General features: G+C 41.9%; 1 protein-coding gene across 1 annotated transcript in view; it reads left to right on the top strand.

Annotated features, from left to right (window-relative positions):
• csmd2 (CUB and Sushi multiple domains 2) overlaps nt 1-19007 on the top strand; it is an 899615-nt gene that overhangs the window by 788076 nt on the left and 92532 nt on the right. The window contains exons 51-52 of the mRNA XM_071373664.1: nt 17142-17330; nt 18939-19007. The exon at nt 18939-19007 is cut by the window's right edge and continues 105 nt beyond it. Coding sequence (XP_071229765.1) covers nt 17142-17330; nt 18939-19007 — 258 coding nt within the window. The remainder of the gene's footprint in view (nt 1-17141; nt 17331-18938) is intronic.

The raw sequence follows: 19007 nt of genomic DNA, 5'->3' as shown, positions 1-19007 counted from the left end.
AGACTATATGTACACAAAATATACACACTATATACACAATCACTAGACTATATATACACAATATACACAATCACTAGACTATATATACACACTATATACACTCACTAGACTATATATACACACGATATACACACTCACTAGACTGTATATACACACTATATACACACTCACTAGACTATATATACAAACTATATACACACTCACTAGACTATATATACACACCATATACACACTAACTAGACTCTATATACACACTATATACACACTCACTAGACTATATATACACACAATATACACACTCACTAGACTATATATACACACTATATACACACTCACTAGACTATATATACACACTATATACACACTATATACACACTATATACACACTCACTAGACTATATACACACACTATATACACACTCACTAGACTGTATATACACACTATATACACACTCACTAGACTGTATATACACACTATATACACACTATGTACACACTATATACACACTCACTAGACTATATATACACACTATATACACACTCACTAGACTGTATATACACACTATATACACACTATATACACACTATATACACACTATATACACACTCACTAGACGGTATATACACACTATATACACACTATATACACACTATATACACACTCACTAGACTGTATATACACACTATATACACACTCACTAGACTATATATACACACTATATACACACTATATACACACTATATACACACTCACTAGACGATATGTACACACTATATACACACTAACTAGACTGTATATACACACTATATACACTCACTAGACTATATATACATACGATATACACACTCACTAGACTATATGTCAATCAATCAATCAATTTTATTTTATATAGCCCTTCGTACATCAGCTAATATCTCGAAGTGCTGTACAGACACCCAGCCTAAAACCCCAAACAGCTAGTAATGCAGGTGTAGAAGCATGTATGTACACACTATATACACACTCACTAGACTTTATATACACACTATATACACACTCACTAGACTATATATACACACTATATACACACTCACTAGACTGTATATACACACTATATACACACTCACTAGACTATATATACACACTATATACACACTATATACACACTATATACACACTCACTAGACTATATATACACACTATATACACACTATATACACACTCACTAGACTATATGTACACACTATATACACACTCACTAGACTATATACACACTATATACACACTATATACACACTCACTAGACTATATACACACTATATACACACTATAAACACACTCACTAGACTATATGTACACACTATATACACACTATATACACAATCACTAGACTATATATACACAATATACACAATCACTAGACTATATATACACACTATATACACTCACTAGACTATATATACACACGATATACACACTCACTAGACTGTATATACACACTATATACACACTCACTAGACTATATATACAAACTATATACACACTCACTAGACTATATATACACACCATATACACACTAACTAGACTCTATATACACACTATATACACACTCACTAGACTATATATACACACAATATACACACTCACTAGACTATATATACACACTATATACACACTCACTAGACTATATATACACACTATATACACACTCACTAGACTATATATACACACTATATACACACTAACTAGACTATATATACACACTATATACAAACTCACTAGACTATATATACACACTATATGCACACTAACTAGACTATATATACACACTATATATACACACTATACACACACTCACTAGACTATATATACACACTATATTCACACTCACTAGACTATATATACACACTATATACACACTAACTAGACTATATATACACACTATACACAACCATTAGACTATATATACACACTATATACACACTAACTAGACTATATATACACACTATATATACACTCACTAGACTATATATACACACTATATACACACTATATACAAACTCACTAGACTATATATACACACTATATACACACTAACTAGACTATATATACACACTATATACAGACTATATACACACTCACTAGACTATTTATACACACTATACACACTCACTAGACTATATATACACACTATATACACACTCACTAGACTATATATACACACTATACACACTCACTAGACTATATATACACACTATATACACACTAACTAGACTATATATACACACTATATACACACTCACTAGACTATATATACACACTATATACACACTCAGTAGACTATATATACACACTATATACACACTAACTAGACTATATATACACACTATATACACACTCACTAGACCATATATACACACTATATACACACTAACTAGACTATATATACACACTATATACACACTCACTAGACTATATATACACACTATATACACACTATATACACACTCACTAGACGGTATATACACACTATATACACACTATATACACACTATATACACACTATATACACACTCACTAGACTGTATATACACACTATATACACACTCACTAGACGATATGTACACACTATATACACACTAACTAGACTGTATATACACACTATATACACACTCACTAGATTATATATACACACTATATACACACTAACTAGACTATATATACACACTATATACAGACTATACACACTCTCACTAGACTATAAATACACACTATATACACACTCACTAGACTATATATACACACTATATACACACTATATACACACTCACTAGACTATATATACAAACTATATACACACTAACTAGACTATATATACACACTATATACACACTCACTAGACTATATATACACACTATATACACACTAACTAGACTATATATACATACTATATACACACTCACTAGACTATATATACACACTATATACACACTATATACAAACTCACTAGATTATATATACACACTATATACACACTAACTAGACTATATATACACACTATATACAGACTATACACACACTCACTAGACTATAAATACACACTATATACACACTCACTAGACTATATAAACACACTATTTACACACTATATACACACTCATTAGACTGTGTATACACACAATATACACATTATTTACACAAACTACCTTTACACTCATCATTTGCTGCTGCTACTCTGTTCTTTATTTTACTTTTATTATTATTATTATTTTATTTATATATTATTACTTTTATTTACTTTACCCTGCCTTCATGTAGATATCTACCTCAAATACCTTATTATTATCTATCCTGATGCCTAGTCTCTTTACCCTGCCTTCATGTACATATCTACCTCAAATACCGTATTATTATCTATCCTGATGCCTAGTCTCTTTACCCTGTCTTCATGTACATATCTACCTCAAATACCGTATTATTATCTATCCTGATGCCTAGTCACTTTACCCTTTATCCTTCATGTACATATCTACCTCAAATACCGTATTATTATCTATCCTGATGCCTAGTCACTTTACCCTGTCTTCATGTACATATCTACCTCAAATACCGTATTATTATCTATCCTGATGCCTAGTCACTTTACCCTTTATCCTTCATGTACATATCTACCTCTAATACCTTATTATTATCTATCCTGATGCCTAGTCACTTTACCCTGCCTTCATGTAGATATCTACCTCAAATACCGTATTATTATCTATCCTGATGCCTAGTCACTTTACCCTGCCTTCATGTACATATCTACCTCAAATACCGTATTATTATCTATCCTGATGCCTAGTCACTTTACCCTGCCTTCATGTACATCTCTACTTCAATTACCTAATTATTATCTATCCTGATGTCTAGTCACTTTACCCTGCCTTCATGTACATATCTACCTCAAATACCTTATTATTATCTATCCTGATGCCGAGTCACTTTACCCTGCCTTCATGTACATCTCTACCTCAAATACCTTATTATTATCTATCCTGATGCCTAGTCACTTTACCCTGCCTTCATGTACATATCTACCTCAAATACCTTATTATTATCTATCCTGATGCCTAGTCTCTTTACCCTGCCTTCATGTACATATCTACCTCAAATACCGTATTATTATCTATCCTGATGCCTAGTCACTTTACCCTGCCTTCATGTACATATCTACCTCAAATACCTTATTATTATCTATCCTGATGCCTAGTCACTTTACCCTGTCTTCATGTACATATCTACCTCAAATACCGTATTATTATCTATCCTGATGCCTAGTCACTTTACCCTTTATCCTTCATGTACATATCTACCTCTAATACCTTATTATTATCTATCCTGATGCCTAGTCACTTTACCCTGCCTTCATGTAGATATCTACCTCAAATACCGTATTATTATCTATCCTGATGCCTAGTCACTTTACCCTGCCTTCATGTACATATCTACCTCAAATACCGTATTATTATCTATCCTGATGCCTAGTCACTTTACCCTGCCTTCATGTACATCTCTACTTCAATTACCTAATTATTATCTATCCTGATGTCTAGTCACTTTACCCTGCCTTCATGTACATATCTACCTCAAATACCTTATTATTATCTATCCTGATGCCGAGTCACTTTACCCTGCCTTCATGTACATCTCTACCTCAAATACCTTATTATTATCTATCCTGATGCCTAGTCACTTTACCCTGCCTTCATGTACATATCTACCTCAAATACCTTATTATTATCTATCCTGATGCCTAGTCTCTTTACCCTGCCTTCATGTACATATCTACCTCAAATACCTTATTATTATCTATCCTGATGCCTAGTCACTTTACCCTTTATCCTTCATGTACATATCTACCTCAAATACCTTATTATTATCTATCCTGATGCCTAGTCACTTTACCCTTTATCCTTCATGTACATATCTACCTCAAATACCGTATTATTATCTATCCTGATGCCTAGTCACTTTACCCTGTCTTCATGTACATATCTACCTCAAATACCTTATTATTATCTATCCTGATGCCTAGTCTCTTTACCCTGCCTTCATGTACATATCTACCTCAAATACCTTATTGTTATCTATCCTGATGCCTAGTCACTTTAGCATGCCTTCATGTGCATATCTACCTCAAATACCTCATACCTCTGTACAGTGATCTGGTTCTGGTACTCCCTGTATATAGCTCCACATTGATCTAGTTCTGGTACTCCCTGTATATAGCTCCACATTGATCTAGTACTGGTACTCCCTGTATATAGCTCCACATTGATCTGGTACTTCCTGTATATAGCTCCACAATGATCTGGTACTACCTGTATATAGCTCCACATTGATCTGGTACTTCCTGTATATAGCTCCACAATGATCTGGTACTTCCTGTATATAGCTCCATTCTTGTGTATTTTATTCCTCTTCTTGTACTATTTTATTTTTAAACTCTGCATTGTTGGGAAGGGTTCCTTAGCATTTCACTGTAAAGTCTACACCTGTTGTTGTTGCTGACAAATTGATTTGTTTTGATTTAAGCAGCTTAGGGATATTTTTGTCATCAGATTGATCACCTTAATTACGGTGTTCCACTTGCTCCCCTTCCCTGTCTCTGTATTATAAACACTCTCAGTAGAAATATATGTGGCCTGAAGACATCTGCCTCATCCCTCATTCTCCCTTTTGTCTCTTTCCTTCTCCCCCCTCTCTCCTATTCCTCTCTCCTATCCCTCTCACCTATCCTTCTCTCCTTTCCTTCTTTTCTTTCCTTTTCTCCTTTCCTTCTCTCCTATCCTTCTTCTCCTTTCCTTCTTTCCTTTTCTTCTCTCCTTTCCTACTCTCCTTTCCTTCTCTCCTTTCCTTCTATCCTATCCTTCTCTCCTTTCCTTCTTTCCTTTCCTTCTCTCCTTTCCTACTCTCCTATCCTTCTCTCCTTTCCAACCTCGTTCTCTGTCCTTCATCTTGGCTCGTGTGTGTTTGCGTGCGTGCATCCGTGCGTGTGCGTATGCATATATGTGTGTGTGTACCAGTGACGGTCGGTGCAATTGAAGATGAGGATGACATTGTATTTTAATGGGCCTTTTTTCAATTACAGCATAGTGGATGACTGTCATTCATATTCCATTCACCCAGTTCAATGTAACATCGATAGGTTTAGGCTACTGCGTGATAATGAAATTGTCCCTATACACACCATGAGGTTGCTACAACCTAGCCTATGAATGAAAGTTTACAACGTAGGTGCACACGGGTCGAGGGAAGGTTTTGAGTTGACAGTGACATGGACAGACATTGACACATTCAATACCACCTTGCACACGCTTGCCTGCATCTAGCTGATAAGTGGGTGTAAACGTTAGTCCAACAGTTGCAAACGAGAGTTACTATTTGACAAATTCAGGTATGTTTATCCCCATTTTGTTCTGTTTGCTTCTGTTTAAGAAACGTTTTTCAATAGAATCGACAGAATGAATACACCCCTGATCACTCGTAAACACATTTCACAGTTTCAAAGCAGCCACGTTGTATTCCTTCTGGCATCTACATTATGCGATCTCCTCCTTTCACCTCTTCCCTCCACCTGTGGACTTCAATGCACAACACATCAGCTGTATGTGACCAAGCAAAACAATCCTTTCCAAGCCACACCGCCTATATCGTTGTCATAATATTAGCCAAAGTAACGTCCTAGTCAACATACAGTTGTAGTCGGAAATGTACATACACTTAGGTTGGAGTCATTAAAACGTTAAAATTAAAACTACACACATTTCTTGTTAACAAACTATAGTTTTGGCAAGTCGGTTAGGACATCTACTTTGTGCATGAAACAAGTCATTTTTACAACAACTGTTTATAGACAGATTATTTCACTTATAATTCACTGTATCACAATTCCAGTGGGTCAGAAGTTTACGTACACTAAGTTGACTGTGCCTTTAAACAGCTTGGAAAATTCCAGAAAATGATGTAATGGCATTAGAAGCTTCTGATAGGCTAATTGCCATCATTTGAGTCAATTGGATGTGTTCCTGTGGATATATTTTAAGGCCTACCTTCAAACTCGGTGCCTCTTTGCTTGACATCACGGGAAAATCAAAATAAATCAGCCAAGACCTCAGAAAAAATTGTAGACCTCCACAAGTCTGGTTCATCCTTGGGAGCAATTTCCAATTTCTAAATGCCTGAAGGTACCACGTTCATCTGTACAAACAATAGTACTCAAATATAAACACCATGGGACCACGCAGCCGTCATCCTGCTCAGGAAGGAGAAGCGTTCTGTCTCCTAGAGATGAACGTACTTTGGTGCGAAAATTGCAAATCATTCCCAGAACAACAGCAAAGGACCTTGTGAAGATTCTGGAAACAGGTACAAAGTATCTATATCCACAGTAAAACGAGTCCTATATTGACATAACCTGAAAGACCGCTCCGCAAGGAAGAAGTCATTGCAACTGTACATGGTACAAAGATCGTACATTTCAGGGGAAATGTCCTCTGGTCTGATGAAACAAAATTGTACTTTTTGGCCATAACGACCATCATTATGTTTGGAGGAAAAAGGGGGAGGCTTGCAAGCCGAAGAACACCATCCCAACCACGAAACACGGGGGTGGCAGCATCATGTTGTGGGGGTGCTTTGCTGCAGGAGGGACTGGTGCACTTCACAAAATAGATTGCATCATGAGGACTAAAAATTATGTGGATATATTGAAGCAACATCTCAAGACATCAGTCAGGAAGTTAAAGCTTGGTCGCAAATGGGTCTTCCAAATGGACAATGACCCCAAGCATACTTCCAAAGTTGTTGCAAAATGGCTTAAGGACAACAAAGTCATGGTATTGGAGTGGCCATCACAAATCCCTGACCTCAATCCTGTAGAACATTTGTGGGCAAAACTGAAAAAGTCTGTGCGAGCAAGGAGGCCTACATACCTGACTCAGTTACACCAGCTCTGTCAGGAGGAATGGGACAAAATTTACCCAACTTATTGTGGGAAGCTTGTGAAAGGCTACCTGAAATGTTTGACCCAAGTTAAACAATATAAAGGCAATGCTACCAAATACTATTTGAGTGTATGTAAACTTCTGATCCCCAGGGAATGCGATGAAAGAAAGAAAAGCTGAAATAAATCTTTCTCTCTACTATTATTCTGACATTTCACATTCTTAAAATGAGGTGGTGATCCTAACTGACATAAGACAGGGAATTATTACTAGGATTAAATGTCCGGAATTGTGAAAAACGGAGTTTAAATGTATTTGCCTAAGGTGTACGTAAACTTCAACTGTAGCTAATAGAAATAACACGTTAGTAAACCAATCAGTAACGTTACAGTGTACAGTCAGTAAGCAGTTTAGCACTTACTCTGGCAGGCCCCGGTGGTAATAAATTGGTAAAACCAAAAACTTCCATCTGTTTGAGCAGAGTGTTTCTTTAGGCTAAACCAGCCTAAAGATTAAATCTCTCTCTCTAAATTGTTCTCTTGCTTCTTCTTCATTTTGGAAGAAACACATTTATACAAAACTGTTTTCTCATTAGGTGATAGATGCTTCTCTCTCTCTCGCTCTCTCTCTCTCTCTCTCTCTCTCTCTCTCTCTCTCTCTCTCTCTCTCTCTCTCTCTCTCTCTCTCTCTCTCTCTCTCTCTCCACATCTCCCATGTCTCTCTCTCTCTCTCTCTCTCTCTCTCTCTCTCTCTCTCTCCCTCTCTCTCTCTCTCTCTCTCTCTCTCTCTCCACATCTCCCATGTCTCTCTCTCTCTCTCTCTCTCTCTCTCTCTCTCTCTCTCTCTCTCTCTCTCTCTCTCTCTCTCTCTCTCTCTCTCTCTCTCCACATCTCCCATGTCTCTCTCTCTCTCTCTCTCTCTCTCTCTCTCTCTCTCTCCACATCTCCCATCTCTCTCTCTCTCTCTCTCTCTCTCTCTCTCTCTCTTCAATTCAATTCAATTCAATTGACTTTATTGACATGGCAAGTTATTATTACTTACATTGTCAAAGTATACATATCGAAAAATTTAAATAAAATATATATGTATATATATACACAAAATATATATATATTTATATATAAATAAATGGTGGGATTAACAGCAATAATAATAGTAGTAGTGGACATGGGATTACCATTAATAACAGCTACAACAACAATATTAATCAGAACAACAATACATTAAAGCAACAGTAGTAGACCAGTGTCAACATGACTGAGAAGACACATGACCTGGTACGAAAGGCAAAACAAAACTAAGCTAAATGGGAAATATTATCAACATTACTTTGCATTTTTCACTGGCTGTCCCTCAGGCTGTGGCAGGAGGACACATATTTGGCTGCCAAAACTGCACATTTTGGCTTTTCACCCAATAAATATTTGAATTTTTCTTCATCTTTTATAGTTTCAAATTCTTTGTATTGAATTATAATTTTGGGAAAGAAATATGCTCTTAGGTCTGAGTATTTGTCACAGTGTAGTAGGAAATGCACTTCTGTCTCTACCTCTCCCCTGGAGCAGAGTGAGCACAGCCTGTCCTCCCTGGGCAGCCAGGTTTGTCTGTGACGACCGGTCTCTATAGCCAGACTGTGCTCACTGAGTCTGTACCTAGTCTGTCTCTCTCTCTCTCTCTCTCTCTCTCTCTCTCTCTCTCTCTCTCTCTCTCTCTCTCTCTCTCTCTCTCTCTCTCTCATTCTCTCTCTCTCTCTCTCTCTCATTCTCTCTGTCTCTCTCTCTCTCTATCTCTCGGTCTCTCTCACTCTCTCTGTCTCTCTCACTCTCTGTCTCTCTCATTCTCTCTGTCTTTCTCTCTCTCTCTGTCTTTCTCTCTCTCTCTAACTTGCCCTTTTCCTGTTTTGCTTTTCTGTCTTTGTAAATGTGTGCTCAGGAGACCCCCATAAAACAAAGACAATATCAATGGTGCTCCAGCTAGGATAATATGTAGTCAATGTGAAGCCTAATCGGAACCCTTATGCTATATTATGCTAAACAGTGATACGTATAGAGTGTATAAATGATGATTACCCCCTCAGGTTGTAAATTGTGTGCTCTAAAGGTCAGCATTATTCATAAAGGAATATATTATTAGTATATTATACCAGCTATTTGTGGATGATTTAGTGTTGAGGATGATGAAGCAGGTTTGGCCGGGTTACTAGTGGAAGTGAAGGAGCTTTTAAAGGCTTAGAGAGAGAGAGAGAGAGAGAGAGAGAGAGAGAGAGAGAGAGAGAGAGAGAGAGAGACACACAGAGACACACAGAGAGAGAGAGAGAGAGAGAGAGACACACACAGAGACACACAGAGACACAGAGACACACAGGGACACAGAGACACACACACACAGAGAGACACACACACACACACAGAGAGACACACACACACAGAGAGACACATACACACACAGAGAGACACACACACACACAGAGGAACCACATGTTGGTAATTCATGTCATGTTCTAGACTTTCACTCCAGTACTATTGGCTGGTCTATTGGTCTTTGTAATGTTTTAGTTTAAAATATTTGTTTGACTATCTGATCGTTCCATGCCATAACCAGATTGTTCTGAAATCCTTTCTGTAATTAGAAACAGATAAGATTAGCATTCAGGCAACATAATTTATCTGTACTTAACATTCAATTTGGACAAAACTTTGAGTGAGACAAGAGTAATGGAACGAAATGGTCAAAAGACAACTATGGACCTCCCACACCCTAACAATCAGTATGTCGTATCAGTTCTGTCTGTAGTATCGAGCTGCAGCTTGGAGTATTGTTTCTTCATCCTACTGTATATATTCTCTGTGAATTTAGTGATGTTTTTAAAAAATATACATATATGTTCAGAGAAATAAAATATTGTAGTTGTTTATGTCCAATCCTACATCATCCTCTCCTGTCTCCTGTCCCCTCCTTAGCTCTGTGTGTGTGGCAACAAGTTTATTTATAACATCTGTTATGAATTCAAATGTTTGTCAAACTCTGGGAAAGTACCATCAAGGCTTCTCCCTCAGTCTTTCTCTCTCCATCTCTGTCTGTCTTCTTCTGTCTCCCTCTGTCTCTGTCCCTGCTTCTACCTTAGTGACTATGCGTATATGATGAACAGAGAGTAGCAGTAGTGTAAAAGAGGGGTTGGCGGGTGGCGGGTGGTGGGACACAATGCAGATAGCCCAGTTAGCCAATGTGAGGGAGCACTGGTTGGTCGGGCCATTTGAGGTAGTATGTACATGAATTTGACTCTGCATATATGATAAACAGAGAGTAGCAGCAGCGTAAAGAGGGGTTGGGGGCACACAATGCAAATAGTCCGGGTAGCCATTTGATTAACTGTTCAGGAGTCTTATGGCTTGGGGGTAAAAACTGTTGAGAAGCCTTTTTGTCCTAGACTTGGCACTCTGGTACCACTTGCCATGCTGTAGTAGAGAGAACAGTCTATGACTGGGGTGGCTGGGGTCTTTGACAATTTTTAGGGCCTTCCTCTGACACCGCCTGGTGTAGAGGTCCTGGATGGCAGGAAGCTTAGCCCCAGTGATGTACTGGGCCGTTCGCACTACCCTCTGAAGTGCCTTGTGGTCGGAGGCCGAGCAGTTGCCATACCAGGCAGTGATGCAACCGGTCAGGATGCTCTCGATGGTGCAGCTGTAGAAGCTTTTGAGGATCTCAGGACCTATGCCAAAATATTTCAGTCTCCTGAGGGGGAAAAGGTTTTGTCGTGCCCTCTTCACAACTGTCTTGGTGTGTTTGGACCATTCTAGTTTGTTGTTGATGTGGACACCAAGGAACTTGAAGCTCTCAACCTGCTCCACTACAGCCCCGTCGATGAGAATGGGGACGTGCTCGGTCCTCCTTTTCCTGTAGTCTCTGCCTCTACCTCTGTCTACCTCTGTGTCTACCTCTGTGTCTACCTCTGTCTCTACCTCTGTCTGCCTCTACCTCTGTCTGTCTCTACCGCTGTCTGTCTCTACCTCTGTCTCTACCTCTGTCTCTACCTCTGCCTCTACCTCTGTCTCTACCTCTGTCTGTCTCTACCTCTGTCTGTCTCTACCGCTGTCTGTCTCTACCTCGGTCTGTCTCTACCTCTGTCTCTACCTCTGTCTGTCTACCTCTGTCTGTCTCTATCGTGCTACCTCTGCCTCTGTCTCTCTGCCTCCTCTCTGTCTATCCTCCCCCTCCCTCCTCCCTGCATCCCTCCCGGTGTCTGTCATTCCAAGTGGCCCTGTGTTCCCTCCATCCATCACTCTCTCCCTCCTCCCCTTCCTCCTTCTCTCCATCACCGTCTCCCAGCGCTACAGGGGCCAGCAGGTAGCAGCCTTCTAATGAACACACTGTTTGTTTCCTGTGTTTGATAGTTAATCTGGATGGATGGATGACTGGATGTGGATGGTTATGGGGAAGAATGGGTGGGTGGTTAGGGGGAAGAATGGGTTGGTGGTTTGGGAGAAGAATGGGTGGGTGTTTTGGGGGAGGAATGGGTTGGTGGTTATGGGGAAGAATGGGTGGATGGTTAGGGGGAAGAATGGGTGGGTGGTTTGGGAGAAGAATGGGTGGGTGTTTTGGGGGAGGAATGGGTTGGTGGTTATGGGGAAGAATGGGTGGATGGTTAGGGGGAAGAATGGGTTGGTGGTTATGGGGAAGAATGGGTGGATGGTTAGGGGGACGAATGGGTTGGTGGTTATGGGGAAGAATGGGTGGATGGTTAGGGGGAAGAATGGGTTGGTGGTTATGGGGAAGAATGGGTGGATGGTTAGGGGGAAGAATGGGTGGATGGTTAGGGGGAAGAATGGGTTGGTGGTTATGGGGAAGAATGGGTGGATGGTTAGGGGGAAGAATGGGTTGGTGGTTAGGGGGAAGAATGGGTGGATGGTTAGGGGGAAGAATGGGTTGGTGGTTATGGGGAAGAATGGGTGGATGGTTAGGGGGAAGAATGGGTTGGTGGTTATGGGGAAGAATGGGTTGGTGGTTATGGGGAAGAATGGGTGGATGGTTAGGGGGAAGAATGGGTTGGTGGTTAGGGGGAAGAATGGGTGGATGGTTAGGGGGAAGAATGGGTTGGTGGTTATGGGGAAGAATGGGTGGATGGTTAGGGGGAAGAATGGGTTGGTGGTTATGGGGAAGAATGGGTGGATGGTTAGGGGGAAGAATGGGTGGATGGTTAGGGGGAAGAATGGGTTGGTGGTTATGGGGAAGAATGGGTGGATGGTTAGGGGGAAGAATGGGTTGGTGGTTATGGGGAAGAATGGGTGGATGGTTAGGGGGAAGAATGGGTTGGTGGTTATGGGGAAGAATGGGTGGATGGTTAGGGGGAAGAATGGGTTGGTGGTTATGGGGAAGAATGGGTGGATGGTTAGGGGGAAGAATGGGTTGGTGGTTAGGGGGAAGAATGGGTGGATGGTTAGGGGGAAGAATGGGTTGGTGGTTATGGGGAAGAATGGGTGGATGGTTAGGGGGAAGAATGGGTTGGTGGTTATGGGGAAGAATGGGTGGATGGTTAGGGGGAAGAATGGGTGGATGGTTAGGGGGAAGAATGGGTGGGTGGTTTGGGAGAAGAATGGGTGGGTGTTTTGGGGGAGGAATGGGTTGGTGGTTATGGGGAAGAATGGGTGGATGGTTAGGGGGAAGAATGGGTGGGTGGTTTGGGAGAAGAATGGGTGGGTGTTTTGGGGGAAGAATGGGTTGGTGGTTATGGGGAAGAATGGGTGGATGGTTAGGGGGAAGAATGGGTTGGTGGTTATGGGGAAGAATGGGTGGATGGTTAGGGGGACGAATGGGTTGGTGGTTATGGGGAAGAATGGGTGGATGGTTAGGGGGGAGAATGGGTTGGTGGTTATGGGGAAGAATGGGTGGATGGTTAGGGGGAAGAATGGGTGGATGGTTAGGGGGAAGAATGGGTTGGTGGTTATGGGGAAGAATGGGTGGATGGTTAGGGGGAAGAATGGGTTGGTGGTTTGGGAGAAGAATGGGTGGGTGTTTTGGGGGAGGAATGGGTTGGTGGTTATGGGGAAGAATGGGTGGATGGTTAGGGGGAAGAATGGGTGGGTGGTTTGGGAGAAGAATGGGTGGGTGTTTTGGGGGAGGAATGGGTTGGTGGTTATGGGGAAGAATGGGTGGATGGTTAAGGGGAAGAATGGGTTGGTGGTTATGGGGAAGAATGGGTGGATGGTTAGGGGGACGAATGGGTTGGTGGTTATGGGGAAGAATGGGTGGATGGTTAGGGGGAAGAATGGGTTGGTGGTTATGGGGAAGAATGGGTGGATGGTTAGGGGGAAGAATGGGTGGATGGTTAGGGGGAAGAATGGGTTGGTGGTTATGGGGAAGAATGGGTGGATGGTTAGGGGGAAGAATGGGTTGGTGGTTATGGGGAAGAATGGGTGGATGGTTAGGGGGAAGAATGGGTTGGTGGTTATGGGGAAGAATGGGTGGATGGTTAGGGGGAAGAATGGGTTGGTGGTTAGGGGGAAGAATGGGTGGATGGTTAGGGGGAAGAATGGGTTGGTGGTTATGGGGAAGAATGGGTGGATGGTTAGGGGGAAGAATGGGTTGGTGGTTATGGGGAAGAATGGGTGGATGGTTAGGGGGAAGAATGGGTGGATGGTTAGGGGGAAGAATGGGTGGATGGTTAGGGGGAAGAATGGGTTGGTGGTTTGGGAGAAGAATGGGTGGGTGTTTTGGGGGAGGAATGGGTTGGTGGTTATGGGGAAGAATGGGTGGATGGTTAGGGGGAAGAATGGGTGGGTGGTTTGGGAGAAGAATGGGTGGGTGTTTTGGGGGAGGAATGGGTTGGTGGTTATGGGGAAGAATGGGTGGATGGTTAGGGGGAAGAATGGGTTGGTGGTTATGGGGAAGAATGGGTGGATGGTTAGGGGGACGAATGGGTTGGTGGTTATGGGGAAGAATGGGTGGATGGTTAGGGGGAAGAATGGGTTGGTGGTTATGGGGAAGAATGGGTGGATGGTTAGGGGGAAGAATGGGTGGATGGTTAGGGGGAAGAATGGGTTGGTGGTTATGGGGAAGAATGGGTGGATGGTTAGGGGGAAGAATGGGTTGGTGGTTATGGGGAAGAATGGGTGGATGGTTAGGGGGAAGAATGGGTTGGTGGTTATGGGGAAGAATGGGTGGATGGTTAGGGGGAAGAATGGGTTGGTGGTTAGGGGGAAGAATGGGTGGATGGTTAGGGGGAAGAATGGGTTGGTGGTTATGGGGAAGAATGGGTGGATGGTTAGGGGGAAGAATGGGTTGGTGGTTATGGGGAAGAATGGGTGGATGGTTAGGGGGAAGAATGGGTGGATGGTTAGGGGGAAGAATGGGTGGATGGTTAGGGGGAAGAATGGGTGGATGGTTAGGGGGAAGAATGGGTGGATGGTTAGGGGGAAGAATGGGTGGATGGTTAGGGGGAAGAATGGGTGGATGGTTAGGGGGAAGAATGGGTGGATGGTTAGGGGGAAGAATGGGTGGATGGTTAGGGGGAAGAATGGGTGGATGGTTAGGGGGAAGAATGGGTGGATGGTTAGGGGGAAGAATGGGTGGATGGTTAGGGGGAAGAATGGGTGGATGGTTAGGGGGAAGAATGGGTGGATGGTTAGGGGGAAGAATGGGTGGATGGTTAGGGGGAAGAATGGGTGGATGGTTAGGGGGAAGAATGGGTGGATGGTTAGGGGGAAGAATGGGTGGATGGTTAGGGGGAAGAATGGGTGGATGGTTAGGGGGAAGAATGGGTGGATGGTTATGGGTGTAACAGATGTATAATGTACTCTCCATGCGTTGTGTTTTCACAAAATAAATAACTTCGGCCAGTAGTCCCAGTTGAGCATCATTTATTTCTGCTGTTGTTAAATGGGAAACAGCACGTTAGTTGTGCAGGACTTAACAGTGTTGATGGCTGTCGATGGCAAAATCCCTTGCATCACATTTTCATACTGGGAAGACCTGACGTTCGCGATCTCCCCCTATTTGCAAGCGGGGCCAATCACAACACCCCTTATTGTCATCAGAGTTGAACTAACCAATAAGAATGCTTGAACATCAAATACACATTTCTTTAGAGGCAAGTGGAAACATAACCAACCCTGTTACATTCTCCCCTGCTGAATTACACTTGCATACTACAAAGAAACAAAATGAGGTATGCAATACCTTGCAATACATATGTCACCAGATATTCCAGTGCAAAGACTATTCTCTAAAGAGAATTAGGGGAATTCAAAGACCCCGTAGGAAAACATGCCTGTTACATGTTCAGTACACTCAGTGACAATAAGAACCTCAGACAGAAAAACCTTGGCCTACATGACCCCTGACCCATTACCTCTATAGGGTCTCTTGAAAGTTAAAAATAAATAAAAAATAAAAAAATAAAATGTGGCTACAGACTTGGATTCTAATCCTACACCCACACAGGTACTCTAATGAATTCTGTATGAAAAACCCTCTGTGTCTGCATAGTCTCAATGAGTCTCACGGGGCGTTTCCTAACTCGACCAGCCCCTGACCTGACAGTCCTAACAGAGTTATCATTACGTTTAACCTGTTCAACTACAATGGTTAGGGGGAAGAATGGGTGGATGGTTAGGGGGAAGAATGGGTGGATGGTTAGGGGGAAGAATGGGTTGGTGGTTAGGGGGAAGAATGGGTGGATGGTTAGGGGGAAGAATGGGTTGGTGGTTAGGGGGAAGAATGGGTGGATGGTTAGGGGGAAGAATGGGTTGGTGGATGGATGGATGAGTGGACGTGGGTGGGGAGTTTGGGGGTAGAATGTGTGGGTGGTTTGGGGGAAGAATGGGTGGGTGGAGGAAGTGTTGGTAACACACAGAAATCCAACTTGAAAACAGATGCACTTGCTCCATAACTGTATGTTATGCCCTATATTCACTGTTCGAGATATGGAAATGTGTCTGTATGTACTCTATGTTCAAGTATGTGTGTGTGTGTGTGTGTGTGTGTGTGTGTGTGTGTGTGTGTGTGTGTGTGTGTGTGTGTGTGTGTGTGTGTGTGTGTGTGTGTGTGTGTGTGTGTGTGTGTGTGTGTGTGTGTGTGTGTGTGTGTGTGTGTGTGTTCCTGCTTGTATACACACACATCAGCTCTTCTTAATGTTCCAAATATTTTCCCCCTCCACTCTTCCGTCCTCCGTCCTCTAGTTGTGAACTGCACAGAGCCAGGTCACGTAGAGGACAGCGACAGACAGGTGTTGTCTGAAGGCCCTGCTCCTTACAGCTTCCAGACCGCCGTGTCCTACCGCTGTAACCCTGGTTACTACCTACTGGGAACCAGCACTCTGTCCTGCCAGGGAGACGGCACCTGGGACCGATCACTGCCCAAGTGTCTGTGTGAGTACCAGACACACACACCGTGTGATTTTAACACACACACACACCGTGGGATTTTAACACACACGCCGTGTGATTTTAACACACACACACACCGTGTGATTTTAACACACACACCATGTGATTTTAACACACACACACACCATGTGATTTTAACACACACACCGTGGGATTTTAACACACACACCGTGTGATTTTAACACACACACACACCGTGTGATTTTAACACAAACACCTGTGGTTTAAAATAGCACCAGTATGTTCCCCAGTGCTCCTGTAGGGCTGCACACAGACACAGACACTGTTTCATGTTCTTTCCCAGAAGGCCTTACTTCAGGAGAACAATAGGAAGATGGTTACTGTAATTACATTGATTATACCTGGAAGAGCAGGTAAACTAGGTATATTTACTAGACTTGTTCTGGAAGAACAGGTAAACTAGGTAAACTAGGTATATTTACTAGACATATTCAGGAAGAACAGGTAAACCAGATATATGTACTAGACGTGTTCAGGAAGTACAGGTAAACCAGGTATATGTACTAGACGTGTTCAGGAAGTACAGGTAAACCAGGTATATGTACTAGACGTGTTCAGGAAGTACAGGTAAACCAGGTATATTTACTAGACATATTCAGAAAGAACAGGTAAACCAGATATATGTACTAGACGTGTTCAGGAAGTACAGGTAAACCAGGTATATGTACTAGACGTGTTCAGGAAGTACAGGTAAACCAGGTATATGTACTAGACGTGTTCAGGAAGTACAGGTAAACTAGGTATATTTACTAGACGTGTTCAGGAAGTACAGGTAAACCAGGTATATGTACTAGACGTGTTCAGGAAGTACAGGTAAACCAGGTATATGTACTAGACGTGTTCAGGAAGTACAGGTAAACCAGGTATATGTACTAGACGTGTTCAGGAAGAACAGGTAAACTAGGTATATTTACTAGACGTGTTCAGGAAGTACAGGTAAACCAGGTATATGTACTAGACGTGTTCAGGAAGTACAGGTAAACCAGGTATATGTACTAGACGTGTTCAGGAAGTACAGGTAAACTAGGTATATTTACTAGACGTGTTCAGGAAGTACAGGTAAACCAGGTATATGTACTAGACGTGTTCAGGAAGTACAGGTAAACCAGGTATATGTACTAGACGTGTTCAGGAAGAACAGGTAAACTAGGTATATTTACTAGACGTGTTCAGGAAGTACAGGTAAACCAGGTATATGTACTAGACGTGTTCAGGAAGTACAGGTAAACCAGGTATATGTACTAGACGTGTTCAGGAAGAACAGGTAAACCAGGTATATTTACTAGACTTGTTCAGGAAGAACAGGTAAACCAGGTATATTTACTAGACTTGTTCAGGAAGTACAGGTAAACTAGGTATATTTACTAGACGTGTTCAGGAAGAACAGGTAAACCAGGTATATTTACTAGACTTGTTCAGGAAGTACAGGTAAACCAGGTATATTTACTAGACTTGTTCTGGAAGAACAGGTTAATACTGTAGCTATATCTCCAGTAAAATTGGTCAGGTTCTTTCTATGTTCTCTTCTGATTGGTCCATTTCTCTCTCTCCTCTCCTGTGATTGGTTAGTGGTGTTGTGCAACCGTCCCAGCATGCCCCCGTACGCCCAGATCTCCGGTGACCGTTGGACGGTGGGTT

Source organism: Salvelinus alpinus, chromosome 29 (genome assembly GCF_045679555.1).
Source record: "Salvelinus alpinus chromosome 29, SLU_Salpinus.1, whole genome shotgun sequence".
Lineage (NCBI taxonomy): Eukaryota > Metazoa > Chordata > Actinopteri > Salmoniformes > Salmonidae > Salvelinus > Salvelinus alpinus.
The sequence above is the reverse complement of the archived record's forward strand: the minus strand, read 5'-3'. Positions and strand labels throughout refer to the sequence as shown.